The 27,270-nt window shown below is 43.5% G+C and overlaps 1 protein-coding gene across 5 annotated transcripts in view; it reads right to left on the reverse strand.

Annotated features, from left to right (window-relative positions):
• Positions 1-863: 863 nt before the first annotated feature.
• OPTN (optineurin) overlaps positions 864-27,270 on the reverse strand; it is a 42,453-nt gene continuing 16,046 nt past the window's right edge. For 3 of the 5 annotated variants that reach the window (XM_073328742.1, XM_073328744.1, XM_073328743.1), the window contains exons 7-14: positions 25,973-26,063; positions 19,180-19,295; positions 18,169-18,318; positions 15,326-15,419; positions 14,402-14,560; positions 13,503-13,633; positions 2,169-2,251; positions 864-1,858 (exon numbers count right to left, since the gene is read on the reverse strand). In XM_073328742.1, coding sequence (XP_073184843.1) covers positions 1,734-1,858; positions 2,169-2,251; positions 13,503-13,633; positions 14,402-14,560; positions 15,326-15,419; positions 18,169-18,318; positions 19,180-19,295; positions 25,973-26,063 — 949 coding nt within the window. In that variant the 3' untranslated portion in view covers positions 864-1,733. Of the gene's footprint in view, positions 1,859-2,168; positions 2,252-2,272; positions 2,307-13,502; positions 13,634-14,401; positions 14,561-15,325; positions 15,420-18,168; positions 18,319-19,179; positions 19,296-25,972; positions 26,064-27,270 lie in introns of those variants that run through there. The other 2 variants (XM_073328746.1, XM_073328745.1) reach the window with 2 other exon arrangements.

Below are 27,270 nucleotides of genomic sequence, written 5' to 3' on the forward strand. Positions count from 1 at the left end.
GCCGACAGAAGGAGCCAAATATACATATGACAAGCAATATTCTAACTGTGGCACCTGTATGCTGATGTAACTTGTGTCAGAAAAACTTTGTAGTTTAGACTTGGCCTTAGTGTTGGTAAAGTATCCCGAGGATCCTTTGATGAAAACGTACACCAAGTGCAAAGTATCAGCTATAAAAAAAAAACGCTTTGCTTGCACATTGTTCTTCACATTTGTGTAGGAGTACTGCCTTCTCTACTGGATGGCATGTCATCCTACTGCAGTACATGTTCCTGTGTGCTTGATTTTTCATAGGTCCAAGTACTCACAGCTTCCACTGACGGCAATAGAAGTTCAGCACTTGTGAAATCAGTCTTTCTAATGACAGCAGCTAACAAGGACATAAGCTTTAATACTGCTGCACAATACTAATGGACTGAAACATTTATGGTTATTACATAATGGTCAACCTCAAAAATATAAGGGCAAACCAAGAAATAATTAATAAAGTGACATATGAAAAACACTGACCATCTACATCTGATGTGTACAATTACCCTTCCCCTCAACTTTGGAAAAATAGCACAGTGCCCACTTCTTTTTTTTGTTGTTGTTGCTGTCACAGTAGATTTTGCATTCTAGATTTCAATGGTAATTCAACAGAAGCAGCAGATTGAGGGGCTGAGCTGGAATCCCACCACAATCCCGAGGAAGAGGGTGATAGTTTTTAGACTTGATATTATATAAGCAAAGAATACATGCACACACCTCTGAGAGCATCAAAAGACCTAGCCCAACACAGTTTCCTATTGGAAATACATATGGACAAAAAGCCAATCCAGAATATAATAAAGATCTAAAATATGCACAAATTGCAAAGTTGGTTCTTGTGTTTTACAACAGATTTATTTTTGTCTCGTGAACATGAAACTCAATTAACTCTCCTCAATGATTAAGTTACATCCACCATACCTGTTTCCAGCAAAATATTTTGAGATCTACTATACAAGTTCAGGTGAATTTATTACAATTGAGAGGAGTAAAGACAACTTCTTTAAATTGTGAACTGTTCTCTAAAACCAAATGACTTTAATATAGCAGCAGCTACATATATCAGACCCAACCGGTTTAATCTTACACTTTGCCCATATCTGGTAAAAGCAAAGAGTACACAAACTACAGTATCAAGAATCTAACATCAGATTAGCCTGGTTACAGGGAATTCAATAAAATTGCTATTCAGCGCAAGAGCAGGATTCATTTCAAATGTGTAATGAATACAAAACTATTCCATTTTATTAAAAGCTTCTCAAACATGAGTTAGCTTCCTGATTAAGCCTGTAACCACTTCATCTCTCATATATAAATTGAACAGCTATATCTATCTTGTTTCTCCTTTGACTGCATTAATTCAGCCAGATACTGTGAATCATTCTCTGCTCTGAGTGATCATAAACTATGAGAAGTCGAGCTTGCTGTTAGAGGATGGTTAAAGATTCCACCACAGCAGATATATGTGGAATTCCATAAATTAGCAACTCATTTTACAATATGAAAATTCTCTCTTCCCTAAAGCAAATGGAAATGCTTTAAAAAAAAAAAAAAAAAAGTGGTGTTGCCCTGTTGTCAATGAAATCAGTGGAAAAACCCTGTAAAACTTCATGGGGAGTAGGATCAGGCCCTATTCTAGAGGGAAAGAATGCATTTGCTTGGCATGTGAAAATTTCCATTTATGAAGAGTTGGAGATCAGCATTCAGATGATACAGTCCATAACGTGGATCTGAAGCGTGTCCATGTCAGGTAGAATTTCTCCACACTTGGGACAGGAATGTACTGGAATGTTCCTCTGGTGCTGCCGCCAGTCCTGAGGATCAGTGCCTGCAGAGAAAGAGAATTAAAACTATGTTAAACTGGATTTTCACTCTTTTGTGAAAATGTGAATTAAGTGCTGGCAAAAGATGCCATATTGATAGCCCCGTGGACTGTAGCTAGGGAGCTGCATTTGCTGGCCTATCTTCAGTTACAAAAAGGCCCTGCGGGCTGCTGGGCTAAGACAAGGCAGTCCTGAGAGTGCTCAGTATTGTGCCACTTGACTGGCCCAGGCAGCAATGCGAAGCTGGCTTATACTGGGCACAGCAGGGCCAGGCCCAGGATTTGATGCCATAACAATTATCTTCTGTTAATTTACCTCGTTGTACAAGATGAGGTGAATGATCTTGATCCACTGATGCTCTGGCTCCATGACGACTCTGCATTTCCACCAAAGAGCTTCTGCAGAGATTAAAGAATTTAAGAGGCTGTTCGTTGTCAAGCACACACACAAAGCCTATTAGGAAGAGAAACGAACCTCGAACAATAGGGAAAGCAGAAGGATTGTCTGATACGAACTGCTGAAGGGAAGAATTTTAAAGTGGGAGATTCTGTGGCCTGCTTTGTGCAGGAGGTCAGACTAGATGATCGTAATGGTCCCTTCTGACCTTAAATATGATTCTATGAAGGTAGTATGGCATCAACACAGAGGCTTCTGCCCTAGGACAAGTGCTTAGAACTCTGTCCTTTGGAACATTCTCAGGACGCAAATAATTTAATGCACAATTGTAAGTGTTAAAAGACAAAGTTATACAGGAAAATATTTTGGGCTACATGTCTTGGAGATGATGGGGATTAATATGAGAATTGAAAGGTGGGTAAGAAAATGTGAAGACTACAATGGGTCATGCTGAAAGGTGAACTGTCAGGCTGGAGGGAGGTTACCAGTGAAGGATCTGTCTTGGGACAAATCTTATTTTATATTTTAATTAATGACTCTGTGTACTGGGGTGGCTGCCCCACTCCTGGAGAACAGGGGTTAAAAGCAGCCAAGTTAGGCTGATTGGGGAAGCAGCCACAGCTGTGGCCAGCATAATTAGGTCCCAGCTGGCCCTAATAAGAGGGCTGTGGGCCAGAACCTGAAGAAGAGTCTGACTCTAGCCCTGGAGCTGGCTGCCTGGGAGCTGTGCAGAGTAACTGAGGTAGAGCAGCACTGGGGAAAGACAAGAGGAGCTGGGGAGCTCCAGCCTGGCAACTCCCCAGGATGAGGCCTTGGATAAGGCCCAAAGCAGGTACTGAGGCTACAGAGGTGTAGCCTGGGGTTAGGTAGAGGCAGCTGGTCCAACCCCTTGCCAATGATGAGTGGCCATGACACTGCAGTCTGCCCCAATGAGCGGGGGCTAGATGATGACTGGCAGTAGCCACTGAGGCAAGGTGGGTTTAGAGGGTTGGGGGTTAGAGGAGACCTAGAGCGAAGGGGTACTGCTGGGTCAGAACTTTGAGGTAAAGGTCACCGGGGTCTGGGAGGGACACGGGGCCAGCAGCAGGCGAGCCACCAACCTGCAGAGGGTGCTCCGTGTGCTAGAAAGAGCTAATTCCCGAGATGACCAGCAGGAGGCGCCGCAGCAGTGAGCCATCGCTTTGCTACACCCTGGCACAAAAAGTGGAAGTGTACCAGTAAAGTCTGCAGGGGAACAACGCTAGGAGATAGTGTAAATATGGAGAGGACCAGAATATCATATAAGGAGATTTGGATGACCTTGAAAACTGGAGTAATAGAAATAGGACGAAATGTAATAGTGAAAAGTGCAAGATCATTCACTTAGGGACTAACAAGAATTTCTGCTATAAGTTGGGGACTTATAAGTTGTAAACAACAGAGGAGGAGAACAACCAATGCACCAAGGCCTACCACAGGCTGACTATGAACCACCAACGTGGCCATGAAAAAGGCTCATGAAATCCTAGGATGCCTAAGGTGAGGTATTTCCAGGAGTGATAGGGAAGCATTAGTAACATTGGACCTGGCACTGGTGATACCTCATCTGAAATACTATGTAAAGTTCTGGTCTCCCATGTTGAAGAAAGATGAATTCAAACTGGAACAGGTGCAGAAGAAGGGCTACTAGTATGATCAGAGGAATCTTACGAGAGAAGACTTATGGACGTTGGCTTGTTTAGCCTAACCAAAGGATGAGAGGAGATACGATTGCTCTCTAAATACATATGAGGCATAAACACCAGAGAGGGAGAGGAGTTGTTTAAATTAAGGTCCAATGTTGGCACAAGAACAAATGGATATAAATTGGCCAGCAATAAGTTTAGGCTTGAAATTACATAAAACTTTCTATCTCTCAGAGGAGTGAAGTTCTGGAACAGCATTCCAAGGTTCCAATTTGGTTTCAAATTCTCAACTCCCTTCGATTGTACTGCCAACACATGGATACTGTCAAATGCATGTATAATTTATCAGTAGGGCTGTCAAGCGACTAAAAAATTAATCGTGATTAACTGCACTGTTAAACAATAATAATACCATTTATTTAAATATTTTTAGATATTTTCTACATTTTCAAATATATTGATTCCAATTACAACACAGAATACAAAGTGTACAGTGCTCACTTTATATTTTTTTGATTACAAGTATTTGCACTGTAAAAAACAAAAGAAATAGTATTTTTCAATTCACCTCATACAAGTACCGTAGTGCAATCTCTACCATGAAAGTTGAACTTACAAATGTAGAATTATGTACAAAAAAACCTGCATTCAAAAATAAAACGTAAAATTTTAGAGCCTGCAAGTCCATTCAGTCCTACTTCTTGTTCAGCCAATTACCAAGACAAACAAGTTTGTTTACATTTGCAGGAGATAATGCTGCCTGTTTCTTGTTTACAACATCACCTGAAAGTGAGAACAGGTGTTCTCATAGCACTGTTGCAGCCGGCATCGCAAGATATTTACGTGCCAGATGCATTAAAGATTCATATGTCCCTTCATGCTTCAACCACCATTCCAGGGGACATGCTTCCATGCTGGTGATGGGTTCTGCTCAATAACCATCCAAAGCAGAGTGGACTGACACATGTTCAATTTTCATTATCTGAGTCAGATGCCACCAGGAGAAGGTTGATTTTCTTTTTTGGTGGTTCAGGTTCTGTAGTTTCTGCAGCAGAGTGTTGCTCTTTTAAGACTTCTGAAAGCATGTTCCACAACTCGTCCCGCTCAGATTTTGGAATGCACTTCAGATTCTTAAACCTTGGGTCAAGTGCTGTAGCTATCTTTAGAAATCTCACATTGGTACCTTCTTTGCATTTTGTGAAATCTGCACTGGAAGTGTTCTTAAAATGAACAACATGTGCTCGGTCATCATCTGAGAATGTTATAACATGAGATATATGGCAGAAGGTGGGTAAAACAGAGCCGGGGACATACAATTCCGTCATAAACGTAATTAAGGCTTTTTTTTTTTTTAAATGAGCGTCATCAACATGGAAGCATGTCCTCTGGAATGGTGTCCGAAGCATGAAGAAGCATACGAATGCTTAGCATATCTGGCACATAAATACCTTGCAATGCCGGCTACAAAAGTGCCATGCAAAAGCCTGTTCTCACTTTCTGGTGACATTGTCAATTAAGAAGAGGGCAGCATTATCTCCTGTAAATGTAAACTTGTTTGGCTTAGTGATTGGCTGAAGAAAAAGTAGGACTGAGTGGACTTGTAGGCTCTGAAGTTTCACATTGTTTTGTTTTTGAGTGCAGTTATACAGTAAAAAAATAAAAATAAAAATCTAAATTTTTAGTTGCAATTTCATGACAAAGAGCTTGCACTACAGTACTTGTATGAGGTGAACTGAACAATACTATTTCTTATAATTTTTACAGTACAAATATTTGTAATAAAAAATATACACTTTGATTTCAATTACAACACAGAATACAATATGTATAAAAATGTAAAATAACATCCAAAAATATTTAATACATTTCAATTGGTATTCTTTTGCTTAACAGTGCGATTAAAACGGCAATTAATTGTGATTTTTAAAAATCGCGAATAATTTTTTTGAGTTAATCGCTGCGATTAAGCGACAGTCCTACTTATCAACAACGTTTTACATTTTTTATTGTTAATTTGAATAAAAACTGGAATCCCAAAGATCTCACTGCATAAGAACATACGAATGGCCACAGTGGGTCAGATGAATGGTTCATCTAGCCCCATATTCTGTCTTCTGACAGTGGCCGATGCCAGATACCTCAGAAGGAAATGAACAGAATGGGGGAATTTATCGAGTGATCCATCCCATTGTCCACTCCCAGATTCTGGCAGTCAGAGGCTTAGGGACATCCAGAGCATGGGGTTGTGTCTGTGGCCATCTTGGCTAATAACCATTGATGACCCATCCTCCATGAATTTATCTAATTCTTTTTTGAATCCAGTTATAGTTGTGGCCTTCACAACATCCCCTGGCAACGAATTCCACAGGTTGATTGTGTGTTGTATGAAGAAGTACTTCCTTTTGTTTGTTTTAAACCTGCCTATTAATTTCATCACGTGACCCCTGATTCTTGTGTTTTGTGAAAGGGCAAATAACACTTCTCTATTAATTTTCTCCACCATTCATGGTTTTATAGATTTCTATCATAACCCCCTCTTACCTGTCTCTTTTCCAAGCTGAACAGTCCCAGTCTTTTAAATCTGTCATTATAAGGAAGCTGTTCCATACCCCTAATCATTTTTATGACCCTTCTCTATACTTTTTCCAATTCTAATATATCTTTTTTGAGATGGAGCAACCAGAACTGCACAGAGTCTTCAAGATGTGGGCGTAGCATGGATTTATTTAGTGGCATAATCATATTTACTGTCTTATCATCTATACCTTTCCTAATGGTTACTAACGTTGTTAGCTTTTTTGACTGATGCTGCACATTGAGTGGATATTTTCAGAGAGCTAGCCACAATGACTCCAAGATCTCTTTCTTGAGTGGTAACAGCTAATTTAGATCCCATCGTTTTTTATGTATAGTTGGGATTATGTTTGCCAGTCTACATTACTTTGCATTGATCAACATTGAATTTCATTTGCCATTTTGTTGCCTAGTCACCCAAGTTTTGTGAGATACCTTTGTAACTCTTTGTAGTCTGCTTTGGACTTAACTATCCTGAGTAATTTTGTATAGTCTGCAAACTTTGCCACCTCACTGCTCATACCTTTTCCCAGATCATTTATGAATGTTGACAGTGCTGGTCTGTGACGGGGTGGACTAGGCCCTGAGGCCCTCTGCTGGAGTCCTTGTGGCCCAGCCACACTCCACCCCAGCAAAGGGCAATAGAGAGGTCCTCCAAGCTGCCTAGAGTGGCTGTGTGGGGAGCAGCCAATCAGGGCCCAGCAGGTCAGAATAAGAAGAGCTGTAGGGGACGAGGGAGTTCAGTTCCTTGCTAGAACTGGAGAAGCATCGATGGTGTGTAGCTGGCTGAGGGAGCTGCAGAATCTCAGATGAGGTAAAGCTGTCAGAAGCAAGGGAGAGTGAGAAGGAGCCCTGAGCTGGTTGTAGGGACTCCATCAGGACAAGGCTCTGAGGTCAGGGTGAAGATGGTGCAGGGCCATGGGAAAGTGGCCCAGGGAATCAGAGCAGCAGCGCGACTTAGATAAAGGGACACAGCAGACAGCTGCTATCTACAGGGTCCCTGGGCTGGGACACGGAGTAGTGGGCAGGCCTGGGTCCCCCCCCCCCCAACTCCCCATAAGCCCCAAGGTGGGAATAGACTGGACACTGAGGCACCCCCAAAGGGGGGAACTGAACTGCAGTGGCCCAGCTGGAGAGTTGTGGCTGGAAAGGCCCTAAGAGGGTGAAGACATTGCCTCCAGAGAAGGAGCCCTGGGGCACTGTTCTATTCTGGAGCAGGGACAAACTGAGATATTATAGAGGGCACTCAGAGAGACCCCTGTTGGATTTGTACCCCAAAAGGGATTTGCTTTGCTTTTATCTCACAGACAGACTGTATATGACTTGGATGGAGGGCTGAGTCAGCAAAGGCCCACCAAAAACAGGGAGAGAGAGTGTGCAGGCCCACACTCAGTCAGGGGGTGCACGTGAGAGGTGAGTACAACCCTGTTACACTGGAACCAGAAGTTGGATTTATTCAGACCAGCCCCTGCAAACAACGGGATCATGGAAGAGCAAATAAGAGCTCTTGGCCAGCAGCTGTAAAGTCCCAGCAAGCTGCCCAGCAGCCACATGGCAAAACCCTGGAGGGGCTTTAACAGCAGCAACTCCAGGATCACCAGTCTCAGGCGTGGCAGGGAGCTTGACAGCCAGGCCCAGCCACTGCAGATGCTGTGAGGGAAAGAGTCGGAAGACCCCACCGTGGAGCTGCAGGTACTATGGGCAAGTGGGGCAGGTGAGATGGGTTTACCCTGATACAACCATGGCTTGTAAGGCCAGGCCAGTTGCTGTGAAAGCCACTGAGACCAGTGAAGGCCAGGCTGACCAAGACACCTGGCCACAAATGACTGAGGCTCAGGCTGTAGTGAAGGTGGAGCAGAGGACTATCAGGACTCAGTTTAGGGCTTGGAAGGCTACCCCAGGGACAACTGGTTTCTATTAGGGGGAAATGAGTCACACAAGTAGGTATTGCCCTGAGGAAAAATTCTAACTCAGGAAGGCAGTACTAGTCCTATCATAGACCCAGGCCTCCCCATAATTGGCAAACCTGGGCTAGAAAAAGAAGCAGGATTGAGGCCCACAGGACAGAAATGAGAAAGCAGTTGTGGGGTTTGAAGAACGCTTTCGCTGAAGGAAAGACCTAGTCTCTGTTATGAGGGAAGAGAGCATGGGGAATGTATCTAATGTGTTGCAGGAACTGAGACAGGACCAGGGCTCTGAAATTACTCCGGTGGAGAAGAGCCCAATGAGAGGACAGCGGGGTTCCCTGACGGGAGGTGTCAGACAGAGGGAAACCTGTTTCACAGGGCCTGGGAGCTCAAAGAATGACTGATAGCCAGGACTCTTGGTTGGGCACCAGGCACCCCTACAACCTGCCAAACCGGATGAATGCTCTCCGGCATGAACTAAGTAACAGGTTGAAGGCTTATGAGACCCAGATTCAGAGAATAGAATGGAGGTGGTTTCAATCAGTAAAATGGGAGCAAGAGCAGACCCACCTCAGAGTGGAGAAGGGGGAACAGCAGTGCTTTCTGCTGCAAAAGGAGCTGACTAGGCTCCAGAACCTGCTCAAGGTCCAGCCAGGATCAAAGTGCAATTTGGCTAAGGAGAAAGAGCTGGAATTATGTGGTCTGAGGTCACTACAGAAGGAAGATAGCTTGGACAGGGATATACAGCTTCCCACTGAAGCGGAGAGCTGCCAGACTGTGGCTATAAAACCGCAGAATCTTGAAGTGGTGGCAGAGCAAGGCCACAAGCAGATCTCTGCTAAAAAGAGAAGCACTTCTCAGAGGAAAAAGGAAGGTAAAAGTGGTCCTAACATGCTGGATGTCATTCATACAATAGTGTGGGTATGGAAACAACAAAGTGGGTGTTGCTAAGCCAAGTATTGAAAGCAGTGGGCAAAACAGTACAGTCCCTGGTCTTTGGAAACCCTAGAAGGGATCTGAACCTGAACAGAGAGATCCTTAACTCTGAAGTGTGTGCAAGCAGTTGCATCCAGAAGGACTCCTCTCCAGATCAGGAGGCCACAGTAAGAGTTTATTTCAGGGGAAAACCCAGCTCTGTTAATCACCCTAAAGGCGATAAAAGGCTTTGACGATTTGAATGCCCTGCATGTGGTAGATTATGACATGCCACTGAATGACGGGTTGTGTTCACTGTATGGGTAACCTACAAAAACAGGGACCCCAGGCTGTGGTCACTTCATATTTATCTGAGGAAGACAGGGGTATTGCCAAGGACCTGGTTAACTTTCTAGTGTCAGCCAAACAAGAAGTTCCCCCTTGGCTAAAGAACATGGTTAACGAGTAACTTTGGTCGAGCCCACCTTTGAGATAGGTTGGCTCCAAATAAAAGGAGCTCCCAGGGAGACTGAGCAACGAAAACCTCTCCAGACAAAGGGGTCAGAGGAACCCTGACTAACTGGGGCAATGCAACCATTAAAAGCTCTCCAGGTAAAGAGGCCTGGAAGAGAAACTGATAGACAATGGCAGAGACTGCAGTGAATAGCTCTCCAGACAGAGGTTTGAGAGGAACCCAGGCTAACTGGGGCAAGGAATTGTTAAAAGCTCTCCCAGTAGAGAGGCCTAGGAGAGAAACCCTGAGGCACCAGGGCAGAGATTATCATGACTAGCTCTCCAGGTAGAAAGGTCTGGGAGTGAAGTACCCTGAAGAAGCAGGGCATAACTGACGGGTGTGCCACAGAGCTAGTTAAGGAAGGACCCTGATCTGAAAAATCTCTTCAGGCAGAGAGGCCTGGGAGGGAACCCTGACCAAAAAAGGGGCAGAGATAGGCCTGGGAGGGAAGACCTTGAGCAACCAAGGCAGAAAGTAAATAGCTCTACAGGGAGAAAGGCCTGAGGGAGAAGACCCTGATTCACTGGGGTGAGAGACTGCCAAATCTCTCCAGGCAGAGAGGCCTGGCAGGGAAACCCAGAGAGACCAGGGCAAGGACTATTAATGCTCCCTGGATAAGAGAGGCCAGGGAGGGAGAACCATGACAAACGGGGGTACAGGCAAAGGAATTCTTCAGACAGAAAGGTTGGAGAAAGTAAATACCCTGTGAAACTAGGGCAAAAGGCTGGGTAAGCAAAGACATTACCTGCAAGAGCACCACTTCAATCTTGTGTGAGGGGGTGGTGTAGGCCCTGAGGCCCCCTGCTACACCTCGCCCCAGCAAAGGGCAGTACAGAGGTCCTCCAAGCTGCCTAGAGTGACTGTGTGGGAGGCAGCCAATCAGGACCCAGTAGGTCAGTACAAGAAGAGCTGCAGAGCAAGAGTGAGTTCAGTTCCTTGTCCAAGCTGGAGAAGTGTGGATGGCGTGTGGCTGGCTGAGGAAGCTGCAGGACCTTGGACAAGGTAGTACTGGGACAGCAAGAAGGAGCCCTGAGCTGGTTGCGGGGACTCTATCAGGACAAAGCCCTGAGGTAAGGGTGTAGATGGCACAGGGCAGTGGGGAAGTGGCCCAGGGAATTAGAGCAGTTGCATAACTTAGATAAAGGGATGCAGCAGACAGCTGCTAACTACAGGGTCCCTGGGCTGGGACCTGGAGTAGTGGGTGGGCCTGGGTCCCCTCCAAGCCCCATAAGCCACAGGGGGGAGTGGCCTGGACATTAAGGCATCCCTGGGGCAGAGGGGCATGGGGGACTGAACTGCAGTGGCCCAGCTGGAGAGTTGTGGCTGGAAAGGCCCTAAGAGGGTGAAGACATTGCCTCCAGAGAAGAAGCCCTGAGGCTCTGCTTGATTTCAAAACAGACATTACAGAGCTGGACTTGTACCCTGAAAGGGGTTTGCTTTTATCTCACAGACACTGTGTATAACTTGGCCGGAGGGCTGAGACAGGTAGAGAGTGTGTCCAGGCACACGCACTCAACCAGGGGGTGCTCGTAAGAAGTGAGTGCAAGCCCGTTACATGGCCCTAGTACAGATCCTTGGGGGACACCACCGTTTACCTCTCTCCATTCTGAGAACTGGCCATTTACTCCTAGCCTTTGTTTCTCGTTTATCCCCTGACTGCTTTTTTGCTTATGAGCCTTTGATAAGGCACCTTGTCAATGGCTTTCTGAAAGTCCCAGTACCCTATAGCCACTGGATCACCCTTGTCCACATGTTTGTTGACCCCCTCAAAGAGTTCTAGTAGATTGATGAAGCATGACTTCCCTTTACAAAAGCCATGTTGATTATTCCCCCCCCCCCACAAACAAATAGTGTTCATTTATGTGTCCTCATTCTGATTGTTCTTTACTGTAGTTTCAGTTTGCCTGGCATTGAAGTTTGGCTTACTGGCCTGTAATTGCCAGGATCCCCTTTGGAGCCCTTTTACTAATCGGCATTACATTAGCTATCCTTCAGTCATCTAGTACGGAAGCTGATTTAAGTGATAAATTACATACTGCAGTTAATAGTTCTGGAATTTCACATTTGAGTTCCTTCAGAACTCCTGGCTGAATACCATCTGTTCCTGGTGACTTATTATTTTAATTTATCAATTTGTTCCAAAGCTTCCTCTAACAACACCTCAATCTGGGACAGTTCCTCAGATTTGTAGCCTAAAAAGAATAGTTCAGGTGTGGGAATCTCCCTCACATTCCCTGCAGTGAAGAAAGATGCAAAGAACGTATTTAGCTTTTCTGCAATGGCCCTATCTTCCTTTAGCACCTCTACTGTCCAGTGGCACCACTGATTGTTTGGCAGGCTTTCTACTTCTGATGTACTTATTAAAAACTAACAGCAAACTCTTTTTGTCTTTTGCCAGTTGCTCTTCAAACTTCTTTTTGGCATGCCTAATTATACTTTTACACTTTACTTGCCAAAGTTTATGCTCCTCCCTATTTTCTTCAGCAGGATCTGACTTCTGATTTTTAAAGGATGCCGTTTTGCCTCTAACCGCCTCTTTCACTATGATTTTTAGCCATAGTGGCATTTTTTGGTCCTCTTTTTAATTTGGGGTATACATTTAGGTTGAGCCTCTATTATGGTGTTATTAAAAAATATACTTCATTGATTATATATACCCAGATATTACTCCACCCCTGACTGATCTGCACTTGTCTCTTAGGAGCAGCACAATAACAGTAATCACAGAATAACCAGCATTATAGTTTAGGACAAAAATGGAAGGAAAAACTATTCAAATGAAAGCACAGGGGGAATTAATTAATATTGGGTCTACTTATCCAAATTGTTTATTCCTGTGTCTGGGCCAAATTTCAATCTTATGATTTAAGTACAAATTATTATTATCATCATAAAATAAAAGCTTAGATATCAATTTGGCTTTTTCCTTTTAAGAGACGTTAACCTAAGAGGAAGAACAGAAGTCTACAGGGAATGGATCACTTGATGATTACCTGGTCACTCCCTCTGGGGCATTGGCCAACATCAGAAGACAGGATACTAGGCTAGATGGATCTTTGGTCTGACCCAGTATGGCCTTTTTTATGTACAGAAATAACTCGGTGAAGCCCTTTCTGCTCTTAATTCTAGCTAAATATTAGACATCTTGGTGGTGAACAGAATGGTTGGTTTGTTTTCTTTTAAGATAAACTGTATCTATTGACTTAATTTTTAGAAGAGACTTGAAAAATTGAATAAATGGGGTTTCAGATGAAGCCAATTTATAGAGTCCTTAGGTGAAAACCTGGCCCCACTGAAATCAGTGGGGCCAGGTTTTCACCCACTGAGTTTAAATGTATCTCTCAAATAAGTATACTTTCATAATTCACAGGGTTGGGGGGGGTGTCATATGGCTTAATTAATTTTGGTGCTTTGAGTTCTTTGGATGATCAATCTCGCACACACGCTCACTATTCTGTCATCTGGCTAACTTCTTGTTTAAATCAGCTAGCTCACTATAGAGCAGAGTGGTTTTTTAACTTTATTGATGAGCACAGATATGTTGTGGCTTTAAACACTCGTTAAAGCCAATGTTGATTTTAACGAGTCCCTAGCCAGCTCCCCAACACAAGTGACAACAAGACAATCCAGACAGCTCAGTCAGAAACCTGTTTGGAATTTCCCTTAATCAGTTTCTCACCTGCCAAGATTGTCCAGCGTATGTTTCTCTTGTAGCAGGTAAGTCAGCTGTACAGCCAGCTGTTCTTTTTCCTCATGTATCTTCTCTCTTGCTTCTCTCTCCGCGTGGAAGTCAGAACAATAAACCTCCATCTGGTCAGAAAAAATAAAATCATGTTCAGCATTACTATTTAGACCAGATCTAACACTATCCGTGTATAAATTAATCTCATTTGCCAACACAGCCAACCAGTGTGGTGTTTGTATTGAAACAGCCCCTCTAAGCCCCAACCAAAATCAGTGCCTGAGTTGTGCTAGAAGCTGCACATACACAGGGAAAGACCTAGTCCAAGACCCAAAGAGCTAATAGCAAAGAGAGGCTGGAAGAAATCAGGCATCATCTCCATTTTACAGGCAGGACTGATGCAAAGACAGTGAGCAGGTGACTTGTTCAAGGTCACACAGAAAATCTCTAGCAGAGCTAGAAACTGGTCCCAGAACTCCAGAGTTCCAGTTCAAGACCAGCCTTCTTCCTAGTCACACTTTACATCCATGACCTCACTTAATTTGACTAAAACTACCCCTCTAACATTAAGGGAGCCCACTGAAAATAGATTTTTGTTCTAAATCAACTACCAAACTTTTTATTGGTGGTGTGAAACTGTCACATTCCAGACTCGTTTAGTTCCCAGAAATCCCATCCACTAAGGCCAATGGAAGCTGGGAATTCACAGAAGTACAGATTCTATAAAGATCTGTAGGGGAAACTCAAAAAGGGAATTATATATCTGGATTCTTGTAAGTCTGTTTTAAACTAATCAGAGCAATTGCTCAAGCCATTAGGGTTTTCCTTCCAATTTCTGAACAGTAGGAAGGAGAACTATCCAAGCCTCCCTGACTTTTCTGAAGGGCACCCCATACCTGAGCTCTGAGGACAGCCATGGTTTCAAGGTCTTCCTCCTGCTTAGCAATAGTCTGCTTCATTTCATCCATCTGTAGCTGTTTTGTAGCCAACGCTCTCTCTGCCAGCTCTAGCTTTTTATTCAGGTCCTCTACCACCGCCTTATCCACTCTCTCCAACTGCAAGGAAGAATTCATTTAAATGGCCTGACTTCTTCTCTCCTCTCCCCCCCCCCACCCCCAAATCTATCAGCTCAGGGCTACTTCCAGCTCTCAGATATACAGTTCCCACCAGTCCCCACTGTGTCAAGCCCAAAAGGAATCTCTTTATGCAGTCTATGAAGGAGATCTTACTATTCAGTATTAAAAAAAAAAGGGGGGGTGGGGGGGGAAGGTCTCTGTTAAAAGTACTGAGAAAAGCAACCAAGTTCAAAGTTAAGGTTTAATTAACCCTTTTGCAACATACATTGTATAGTATTTTATTATATGTATTCCAGGAACCCCAGTGATAGATTGGGACCTGATCGTGTGAGGCACTGTAAAAAACATAACTAAAAAGATGATCCTTGCTCCAAAGACCTTACTTTCTTAAGAGTACACTAATATTTAGATGCTTAACTTCTGGCTCTTGAGTTGGGACAGACTTAGAATTGCTCAAATGTATGCAACTGTGTCGCATTGCAGTAGCTTGCAGCCTACAGAGGATATCAGTAGTAACACAGCAGAGATGTGGTGGTTCTTTAGTTGAAGAGGTGGGAGGTGGCATTAGTGTTCTTGGAGCAGGAGATGTCTAGGTCTGTCCTTACACCATAGCTGCATAGATTTAATGGTCATTAGTATGGTAAAGCTGAAAAATCATGAAGTCCTCGGCCAAAATATTGTTACAATCCACATTCATTTCTCTCCCCTAAAATTCATTGCAATTTCTCTTCATAACCAGTTTACCTCGTTGTTTTTTAGTTCTTCAATGGTTTTCATTGCATTAGTGAGTTCAGGGAGAAGCTTACTGTAGGTATGCTGCAAGTCAGAAAACTTTGCCCTGTTTAAGACAAAAAAAATTACATGGAAATGATCCTTCTATCATCTTCCATTTTGTTAAATTGTTCCACTGGCTCCCGCTTTAGGATTTCTTTCATCACTCCTTCCCATCAAACTTTCAAATCTCCAGAGTTTAAGACACACTGATCCAGAATCCAGAAAGCTGAAGGACTAACTATATCAACTATCAGAATTTTCTTCAGTCTGACTTTTTACTTTTACAGGAGGGGGAAAAAAAAGGAGGGGCAAAAAACAGTCAACAACTTACAAATGATATTTCAGTCTGATAAAAAGTAGCCTTCTACCCCTCACCATACCCTCTCTCTCTCAAGGTCTCTGGAGCTAGTCTTCTCACAGATTTCAAGTCCAGAAGGGACCATTCCAATCACTTAAATCAGGCCTCCTGCATTACAGGCCAAAGACTCTCACCCAATAATTTCAGCATCAAGCCCACAGCTTCAGAGAGAGAGAGAGAGCATATCTTTTCAAAAAAAGAGAGCTAGTCTGGACTAGAAGGCTTCAAGTGAAGGAGAATTTGCCATGTCCCTAGGTAAAGAGTGGCTACTTACCCTCATGGTTAAAAATGTGCCCCTTATTTCCAGTCAGACTTTGTCTAGCTTCAGCTTCTGGCCATTGGATCTCATTATGCTTTTTTCTGCTAGATTAAATTGCCATATACTATCCAGGTAGGTGCTTACAGACCATGGAACAGTCACTTCTTTAACATTTCTTCATTAAATAAAACAGAATGAGCTAAGCTTTTGAATCAGTGTCTCAACAGCTTTTAATTCTTTTATGACTCTTATTTGTGGAGTGTCTCACCAAAACACTGATCCCAGTAGAGTTTGGAGGCACTGGTGTTTCCCATGCCCTTTTCTCTCTCTTTCTGAGCAGCTTGGTTTTTCGCCTTCCTCTGCAGCATGGGTCATTTGTAGGTTTAAGCTAGTGTAAATGGTGGATTCTCTATAACTTGAAGTCTTTAAGCCATGATTTGAGGACTTCAGTAACTCAGCCAGAGTTTAGGGGTCTACTACAGGAATGGGTGGGTGAGGTTCTGTGGCCTGCAATGTGCAGGAGGTCAGACTAGATGATCGTGATGGTCCCTTCTGACCTTAGAGTATAGGAGACTTCATCCATTCTCCTGGTGCCCTCTGGGCCATTTGGGTTGCTTCCTCTAAAGCAGGGATTCTTAAACTTTATTGGACTGTGACCCCCTTCAAACAACAAAAATTGCTTTGTGACCCCCAGGAAGGGGCCTAAGCCTGCCCAAGCCCCTGCTACCCTGGGAGGAGGAAGCCTGAGCCCTGCTGCCCTGGGCTGAGGGAGGGGGGCAAAGCCTGGGTCTTCAGCCCAGGTAGGAGGCCTGTAACCTGGGCCCTGCCATCCAGGACTGAAGCCCTCAGTTGTCAGCTTTGGCCCCGGATAGTGGGGCTTGGGCTTTGGCCCCAAGCTCCAGCAAGTCTAATGCCAGCCCTGGTGACCCCATTAAAATGGGGCTGTGACCCACTTGGGGGTTCTGACCCACAGTTTGAGAACCACTGCTCTAGAGCACTGTGCTCATGACCAGAGAGCATCCAGTAACAATGTGAACATGTCTACAAACATTTGAGAGTATCCAGGGTACTGTCTTGTTCCCACCAGAGTAATGCTCAGTTCCCAAGCCTTTCCTTAATGTAATTATGTTCAAGCCCTACATATAACTGATTGCAGCTTTTGGGTCCAAGGAAGTGACAAATTAGGAAATGCTCAGGAGAGCCAGTTATAATCCAACTGATCTGCCTTGGTACTGAAATGCCTGGTAGACCTTGGTCAGTATCTGCAAGCATAAACTGCTTGTCTTGACTTTCAAGGCCCTTCACAGCCTATTCTAAAATTTGCATCTATGTATGTCAGACTGGAGTAGTTCAGTTTTATGGCTGGTCACATGTAGCCATCATTTGGATGTAACCATCAGAGGGAACGTTCCTCAGATTTATCCTTAAAAAAGAATTCAGCTGTTTCTCCACTTTCTTTTGTAAGCCAAATGAAGAAAATGCCTACTGTGTAACAACCTGGGGAAATTAAACTTAGTCCAGGCAAGTGAAATTACTAACTGGCTGCTGGACAAAACTACCAACCTGCAGAAATTCCTGCTGATTGGGAGATGGGCTCCATGCTACACGCTGGGGACAGCATATGGGTAACTAGCCAAGTACAGTCTTACCCACAATAGTTTTGAATGTTTGTGCAGCTCCATAGGAAGAATTTAGTAAAATACAGTAACACTTTGCCTAGCCTACCCATTTCTTCCCCTTTTGTAGGGAAAAAGCCAAGATGGGAAGCCAGTTTACATTTGTCCTCAGGCTAGACACAGTAAGTTAATGTACCCAATATTTGAAGGCAGGGATCAGTTTAGATCTGCAACATGTCCCTGAGACAGCAAAGTACAACTTGTATACAGCTAGAGAAGGGCACAAGTCAGAGGTTAGAGCTGGGATTTCCCCAAAGGTTGGGGCTCTTTGAATATGAAGATCCACTTTGGGCCTATTGTACAGAGGTTTGAACTGTCAAAACTTTGATAAACTGAGGCTATCTGGATCCAGGGTTCCAGTTCAGATTAATCTCTACAAGCTCAATTTAATGTGGAGGGGGGGGAGTGTGTGTGTGTACACAGTCACATCTGAGATTCAGTCACTCCTTGGACACATTACCATAGATTCTCACCCACTTGACCCATCTCTTTGTAAGGTTCAAAATCTTGTCGCACTCACTTTTCTTCCTCTGTTTTGGCTTGTTCCAGTTTGAGCTCTGACTGCATGCTCTCCACCTGAAGCTCCAGCTTTTTAATGGTATATAGGAGCTGCTGCCTCTCATCCAAATCTGCAGAAGTAGCAGAGTTTTTTCTTTCAAGTATCTGACACCTGACCAAAAGGAAAGAGTTGTTATCTTTCCTATCTCCCTTTCCTGATGAAAATCATCATGATGGGTATCAGACAAAGAACCTACATTTGTGATTAATTTACCCCCAAAGCTTATTTCATGAGACTGAAGGAAAAACCCATGCACAACTGTAAAATAAATAAATTAAATAAATAAATAAAAAAAATTGAACCATAGGTTTTCCTTCGGTTATACGCTCTCAAAAAGATGGGAATAGTGGCTAAAAGTTTTTTAAAATGGGTGCCGAAAGTGCGGCTCTTACCTTCTTTTTTTATGCACCTAATTAAGTGGCCTGATTTTCAAGTGTGCTGAGAACTCCTGTGAATAATGGTTCAAATTGGGCCCTTAATTGCTTTTTTTAAGATTGCAAAACCCTTCCTTCAAGGGATTTCATTTATTTTAAAATGCCCTTTCACACCAGGAAGGATTAAATCCTCAGTCAGTAAATCAGGATTCCTGTGGTCTATTTCTAACTCTGCTTGACTTGTGGTGGCATCTCAGATCTTGTGAAAGCCACTGAGGACTAGATCCTCAAAGGTATTTTAGGCACTTAACTCCCACTGAAATTAGTAGTAGTCAGGTGCCTAAATACCTTTGGATGCTGGGCCTCTTTCCCCACCTGTAAAATGAAATTAATACATATCCACTTCTCAGAAGTATCCTAAGGTTTAATCAATAATAATACCTAGCTTTAATATAGTGCTTTTCATAAGTAGGTCTCAAAGCACTAGTTAATGTTTTAAAGCTTGTTAAACTCCCCCGATAGAAGGGGTTATGAACATTAAGATTATCATCAGCACAATCAAGCATCTCAGCAGAACATTTCCTTTTCTGAGCCTTACTTTTCTTGAAGCCTCTTCTGGATCAGCTCCGCTTCTTTCAATTTAGCATGTGCCTCCTGAAGCTCTTTGAAGAGGGATGACACCTGCAGGTTCAGGGTTTCTATTTCACTACCAACCTGTTACAGAGAAAGAAAGTATACTCAGACAATTCAAGATTTGAAAATTGCAAACACTAGACAGCTATATCAGGCAAGAACCATTCTCTTTCTAAAGAGAATAGCACAAATCATTCAGCACCAGTAAACTCTGCTCCACTGTGAGATTAATATAAAGATCTTGCAGTTACTGAGCATTCCTAAAGAAAGCAGAGCTGCAATTTTGGGCACCCCAAACTTCTTTAAAATTGTGGGGAAATGGGCAATAACTCAGATAAGAGTATTATTAATTTCCAGTAGTGCCCATAACATGCTAGGCCCTGTTCAGACAGAAAAGGCACCATATCGAAGAGTTCACAATTTAAAGACTATCAAAAAATAAAGATTGAGACTCATAGAAATGTAGGGATGGAAGGGACCTTAAGGGGTCATCTAGTCCAGCCCCCTGTGATGTAAAATAGGCCAAGTAAACCTACACCATCCCTGATGTCCAACCTGTTCTTAAAATCCTTCAATGACCGGGATTCCACAATCTTATTCGAAAGCCTATTCCACTGCTTAACTATCCTTATAAGGTTTTTCCTAACATCTAACCTAAGTCACCTTTTGCTGCAGACTACTTCTGGCCAACCTTCAGGGGACATAGAGAGCAACTGATCACGGTCCTCGTTTTAACATCTCTGAACATATCTGAAGACTTATCAGCTCCCTACCCATGTCCTCTTTTCTCAAGACTAAGCGCACACACCCCTTTTTTTTAAGCATGTCCTCGTAAGTCAGGTTTTCTAAACTTTTTATCATTTTATGCCTCTCCTCTGGGCTCTCCCCAATTTGTAGAGCAAAGTGACTTGAGTTAGTGACTGACCACCTCTTATAAATACAATGCAATGTTCATAGAATCGTAGAATATTAGGGTTGGAAGGGACCTCAGGAGGTCATCTAGTCCAACCCCCTGCGCAAAGCAGGACCAATCGCCAATTAAATCATCCCAGCCAGGGCTTTGTCAAGCCTGACCTTAAAAACTTCTAAGGAAGGAGATTCTACCACCTCCCTAGGTAACGCATTCCAGTGTTTCACCACCCTCCTAGTGAAAAAGTTTTTCCTAATATCCAACCTAAACCTCCCCCATTGCAACTTGAGACCATTACTCCTTGTCCTGTCCTCTTCTACCACTGAGAATAGTCTAGAACCATCCTCTCTGGAACCACCTCTCAGGTAGTTGAAAGCAGCTATCAAATCCCCCCTCATTCTTCTCTTCTGCAGACTAAACAATCCCAGTTCCCTCAGCCTCTCCTCATAAGTCATGTGTTCCAGACCCCTAACCATTTTTGTTGCCCTTCGCTGGACTCTCTCCAATTTATCCACATCCTTCTTGTAGTGTGGGGCCCAAAACTGGACACAGTACTCCAGATGAGGCCTTACCAATGTCGAATAGAGGGGGACGATCACGTCCCTCGATCTGCTGGCTATGCCCCTACTTATACATCCCAAAATGCCATTGGCCTTCTTGGCAACAAGGGCACACTGCTGACTCATATCCAACTTCTCGTCCACTGTCACCCCTAGGTCCTTTTCTGCAGAACTGCTGCCTAGCCATTCGGTCCCTAGTCTGTAGCTGTGCATTGGGTTCTTCCGTCCTAAGTGCAGGACCCTGCACTTATCCTTATTGAACCTCATCAGATTTCTTTTGGCCCAATCCTCCAATTTGTCTAGGTCCCTCTGTATCCTATCCCTGCCCTCCAGCGTATCTACCACTCCTCCCAGTTCAGTATCATCTGCAAATTTGCTGAGTGCAATCCACACCATCCTCCAGATCATTTATGAAGATATTGAACAAAACCAGCCCCAGGACCAACCCCTGGGGCACTCCACTTGACACCGGCTGCCAACTAGACATGGAGCCATTGATCACTACCCATTGAGCCCGACAATCTAGCCAACTTTCTACCCACCTTATAGTGCATTCATCCAGCCCATACTTCTTTAACTTGCTGACAAGAATACTGTGGGAGACCGTGTCAAAAGCTTTGCTAAAGTCAAGAAACAATACATCCACTGCTTTCCCTTCATCCACAGAACCAGTAATCTCATCATAGAAGGCGATTAGATAGTTAGTTTAGATATCTCTTTGAAACAAAGTTATTCCCAAGTACACCTCAAACTTGCTATCCTCAGTCAGATGTCTTCATGTAGGCATCACAGCAGAAACAGAACATCAGGAGGGACTTCAATGTAGAGAGGTTAGGTGCCAACAATCCTCCCAATTACCAGTTCTGAATCACTAAATAGCATGTCTCCTTCCATAGTAGGGGCAGAAACTGAGGATATAGGGAGTGTTTATATTTTATTAGATACCTATATTAAAAAACCCTAAACAACCCCCAATCTAAGCCAGTCTTATACGGCACATCTTTGTACCACGATAGGAAGCCTTCAGTTCTGACATTTTAAAAGGATGAATGGAATGAATATTTATTTCTGGATTCTCGTGGGAGCAGCAGCACAAGTAGAGAAAGTGAATAAAAAAGGTACCGGGGGTAGCCGTGTTAGTCTGTATCCTCAAAAACAATGAGGAGTCCGGTGGCACCTTAAAGACTAACAGATTTATTTGGGCATAAGCTTTCATGGGTAAATAACCCTTCTTTATTCATCTGAAGAAATGGGTTATTTACTCCTTCACATAACACAGGAACCAAGGGGTCACCCAGTGAAATTAATAAGCAGCAGGTTTAAAACAAACAAAAGGAATTGCGTCTTCAGATGACGCACAGTCAACCTGTGGAACTCCTTGCCAGGGTTATCATAAAGGCCAAAAGTATAACAGGGTTCAAAAAAGAATTAGACAAGTTCCTGAAGGATAGGTCCATCAATGGCTATTAGCCAAGACGGTCAGAGATGCAACCCCATGATCTGGATGTCCATAGCCTCTGATTTCCAGAAGCTGGGAGGGGACAGGGGATGGATCACTTGATTGCCTGTTCTGTTCATTCTCTCTGAAGCATGTGGTAGAGCCCTACAGTGGGATTGGGATCCCACAGGACCTGCTGCCATAATAGCAAGAGCAGGTAAAATGTATTTTGTTGTGAGTGGGATTGGGTGGGCTAAAAAAGCAGATTGTAGTAATTTGCGGGCAAACACTAAATCTCTCGTCAGTTTGTCAAAGAGTTTCAGCAATGTAAAGCAAGTTTTGTTTTTTTAAATAAAGGTTTTAATACTTAAATTTAAGCAAGGGATAGAAAGATTTTATTTCTATTATAACAGGAGTTAAAGTATTTTTTTTAACATGGTTTAAGCAAGATTTGTTTTATTCTTTTAGTGGTAAAAATTTTATCTGAATTCTGTATAATAAAATATATTAACAGACTATTTTTAGAAGCATGGGGGAAATCTGTCTGTCTTGCAGGATCCAAGGTTTTTGTGGGTGGGAGTGGGATAAAAATGGAACAAACAATGCAGGAGTGGGTGGGAGTAGGTATTGCAGGGCAGGACGGGAGCAGGATTAAAAAAATTGTCCTATGCAGAGCTCTAGCACCTAGCATTGGCCACTTCTGGAACAGAGAATACTCGGCTAGATGGACTATTGGGCTGAACCAATATGGCCACTTTTACGTTCGTATGTTATGTTCTTTACCCAGAAGAGAAGGAAAAGGATTTCTAGCAAAACTGCATACATCTGCAACAGATTATCCCCACCATGAGAATCTCTGCCTCCAGACTCTCTCATTATGGCTTCAAACCACTTGTAAATTATTTAGACAAAATATTTCTGAAGTTAATGAGAAATAATTTGTTTCCCCTCCACCCCCAAAATTTGTTGTAATGAAAACGCATATGCAAAAATGAAGCAATCCCACATAATTAAAACAAAACACTGATTTGAATTAGTCAGCTGTCCACATTATTGCAAGCCACGTTCAGTGCCTGGTATCAGAAGATAACTTCTTCAAAAACTCATGGTGATGAATCCATGGGTCAGTCACCAACAAAACCAGCACCATTCAGGATCTGCATTTGGACAAGATGTGTATGCTGCACCAATACCTGATTTAAATCCAGATTCAGCCCCCCCATAATACAGCTCATCCTCACACACTACTCAACATAACACAAACTGAGCAAAATCCTAGAAGACAAAGGAAAGAGCTGCAGCAGTTGTGTTCCCCTCCAACTTTAGAAGCAGAAGATACTCCAGACCCAAATCCTTAGAATTGTTCCACATGGTCTCTGAAGCTAAGGACAAGAGAAATCTAGGACTCTTGCTGGTCTGCAGACTTCTAAACACAGACCCTGCAGATTTCCTGGAGGAGCTGGACCTGCTACCTAGTATAGCAGTTAAAAATGCCCAATTTAATTGTCTCTAGTTACTGTGACTTCCACAAACACCAACACATCATAATATCACAGATCCTCAGGTGCATGGAACCATGAGATTCAAATTAACTCACTCCAGCCCCATGCAATCAGCCTGGCACATACTGGATTGGATCTTCATTCTTGGAGTAGACACCTTTAAGTTTTTAGCCGTCTTAAAAGGCTCTCTCATTTCATCCAAGGTGCTGACAAGCTAGTAGAACCCTAATCATTTACTGATGACTGCCACTGACTAGGACCTACTGAAACCACGATGGTTCACAAGCTACATCAGATGAAGCACAAGGCCGGACCACAGGCGGTGTAAGACCCACTCCAAATCCATCCATGAGCAGCACAATCCCACTTCCAAAACAAAAGCGAAGAACATTTTACTCCTCTGCCATCACCGCTACAAAACAGCTACCAGCAGCTGACTCCAAGACCAAAGCACCAGCCACCAAAGGAGCTCTCTTTTTAATTTGCAGAAAATCAAATACTAGAGGCACTTCCCATGGCAGCAAACTGAGAAGCAGCCCAGACAGTATTAACCACTCCTTACAGAAAACAGTTAGGCCCTAACTCATGCACAATAAAGTGCTGGAAGCCCTTGGAAACATTTGAATGCGGTGCTTTGTCACTGGTGAACACCATTGAAGATCAAGTACTCCCATTAGCACTGGGCACAGTCAACACAGTCTTCTGAGAAGCAACTCTGCCATCCTCATTGCAAAATGCAATAGCCCAATCCTCAACAAAACCCCAACACTTAGCGCAGACTACCTCTCCAACACCTGCCTCCGAACAGGAAAGTAACGACAGGCAAACTCCAGCATCATGTGACCTCTCAACTTCGTGAAAACTTCAAGACCAGGGAACAGCATAGCCACAACCTTAGTGGCACTTTAAGACAACTCTCCTCCTAACAGTTGACGAAGGCCATCTCCAAGCTGCTGCTGACCCATCTACATGACACAGCTGGAGAAGGTGGTACAGCACTGCAACCGCTGCAGTCTTCCCTCTCACACCAGACTCAGTGGTGATGGGCAACTGCTCCTGGTCCCCAAGGGCTCTCACCTGCATAGTCTCCAAAAGATCCACCCTGCTCTCCTGGCCCCCTACAACATCTGCATTGGCGAGAAGCTGCTTGGAGAGTTGGTGAAACAACAGAAACTCTGCTGCCAACAATATATTAAGAAAACCCAGCTGTACACTTCATGTTTTCACAGATGCAGCCAGCACAGTCATAAGTATGTCACAATGCCTACATCTGGATCAAGGGTATCTGACTCAACCTGAACCCAGACAAGACTGAAGTAGTCAGAAGAGGAAAATACTTGAAGAAATTTGCTGGGACATCTCCCACTCTGTTCATCAGACTGGTATGGAGAGGTAGTTTGCCTGGGACACCCACCATCCCCTAAATGACCAGGCAGTATCAGTGGCTGGGACTCCCCTTCAAGTGGTTTGTGGCAGCAAACTCCTCCCCCCCGCCCCCCCCCAAAAATGAAAAACCAACCACACACACCACCACCTTCTTCCACCTTCAGCACCTACAATTCTCCACCCCTTCTTCCTTGAAGATCTAGCCCCAATAATCCATGTTTGTCACCTTCAGACTTGATTACTATAATTCACTGTACTTGTGGCTAAACATTTGAGCAACAGAAAAACCAACTTATGCAGATACAACTGCCAGTCACTGTGAGCTTACTACTTTGTTCTCCATTGGCTCCCACCGTCAGTTCAAGGCCTTAATTCAAAGGATTAAGACCCAGCTATATCTGCAACTTCATCTATGTCCAAGACAGTTGTGCTCCTCCATGGCAATGAACTCACCAAAATCAGGGGGAAAAATACATTAATGCTAGGAGAGAAATAACCCCCATCCAAACATGGATTCAGGCCTGAACTCTGCAGCTAGGGTCGGTGTTTTACACCACATTGCCAGTGGATTGTGGCCCAAGACATGGGAGGATTACTCCAAATTAGAGATCCTCTGTGGGCATAAAAGATCCTATGTCACTCCTTTGTGTCCTGTTTAGAGGGCATGGTCAAGGTAGTTGGGCATGAGTGTGACTCCACTATGTCCTACTGATTCCTGGCTGCAGCTAACTGCTTCTTGGGGCTATTGGTAGTTTGTGTAATTTAGAACACCCTTCAGGAGAACCAGTCCAGGATCAGAGGAGCATGGAGTTCACCTTTGTATCTTCCTCTTGAACTTTGCCCAGTTCTTCTCAGGTGCAGCCAAAGGGCTGGACCCTTGTATCATTAACACTAATCTTGCCTGCCCCCAACAAGTTCTTTGTAGTTGCTCAAAATCGTATCCCCAGATGACTGCTACGTACTCTCTTTGCACTTTCATCCTCTTCTTTTGCCCATTCCGTTTGAGTTCCAGTCTCCAGATAATCAGCCACTTCCTTCTCCAACTTCGATAGCCTGAGAAACATAAGGAGTCAATGATGATAGTTTCAACACACATTCAGTATGAGATAATGAGCATTTTAAAAAGTGGGAGCATTCAGAGACCATATGCTATTGCTGTATATATTACTCTAACATTAACATTTCCCGCATAAGTCAGAATTAAAAATATATAAGCACACAGTGAAATATGAAGATATGTCCAGAAGCTGATTTATTTTTTTGGATTCTCCTACATACCTTGCCCTTACTTCATTTTATATATAAAGACATACAAGTTTATTTTCATGGTACAGGAATAAAGTGGGATTCAGCTGTAGTGATCATTGTTCATAGTGATCATGTCACAGTACAAATGAAAGCTACTTTCCAAAAATCTTTTTCTATGGGTATGGATGCATCTGTCCCTTGTGTCTCTTGGAAGTTGGGAACACGATCAGAAATATTAATTCTGAATCTATTTTTTCCTTTGAGGTTTTCAAATGGTAAGGAAAATTTCACACTTTTCTGAGGATACATCTACACTGCAAATTAAGGTGCAAATTATACTGTGGGTAGGTACACCCATACTAGCTTTAATATAGCAGCATGGACTCCAGTGTGGGCTAACAACCTGAGTACATAGTGCCCCAGGCAGGCTTTTACTGGGGCAGTTAGCCTATGCGGCAACCTGTGACAACTGCGTCTTCACTGCTATTGTTACCTGTGCTGGCCAGGTTAAAGCCAGCATGGGTACACCTGCCAACACTAAAAAAAACCAACTTAAACTACTGAGTAGACATATCCTGAGGATATGTCGACACTGCTATTAAACACCCTCGGCTCGCCATGTCAGCCTGAGGGGCTCTGGCCATGGAGCTGTTTAATTGCGGTGTGGATATTTGGGCTCAAGCTGGAGGTGATTAATTGCATGGTGTTTAACTGTAGTGTAGACATATCTAGAAAGTAATTTGGCTATTGGCAAAGCTTGTTATCACTTCTAGGAAGGCCGTTTAGAATCATTATGTGACTGATTTGCACTGGTATAGTGTCTACTCCAAACAGATCTCACGCTGTCCTTGCAAAATGGCAATTGTGGAGCAGCTTCGGCTCACACCAGTGAAATTCCAGTAACTTGAACAGTTACTTCCAATTTACACCAATGTGACTGAGCTTATGCAGGTCTCATCTGGGACATTCGCTTTAGGTATCTGGAATTAAATTTATTTTAGGCATTTCTAAG

Source organism: Lepidochelys kempii, chromosome 1 (genome assembly GCF_965140265.1).
Source record: "Lepidochelys kempii isolate rLepKem1 chromosome 1, rLepKem1.hap2, whole genome shotgun sequence".
In the NCBI taxonomy this organism is placed as follows: domain Eukaryota; kingdom Metazoa; phylum Chordata; order Testudines; family Cheloniidae; genus Lepidochelys; species Lepidochelys kempii.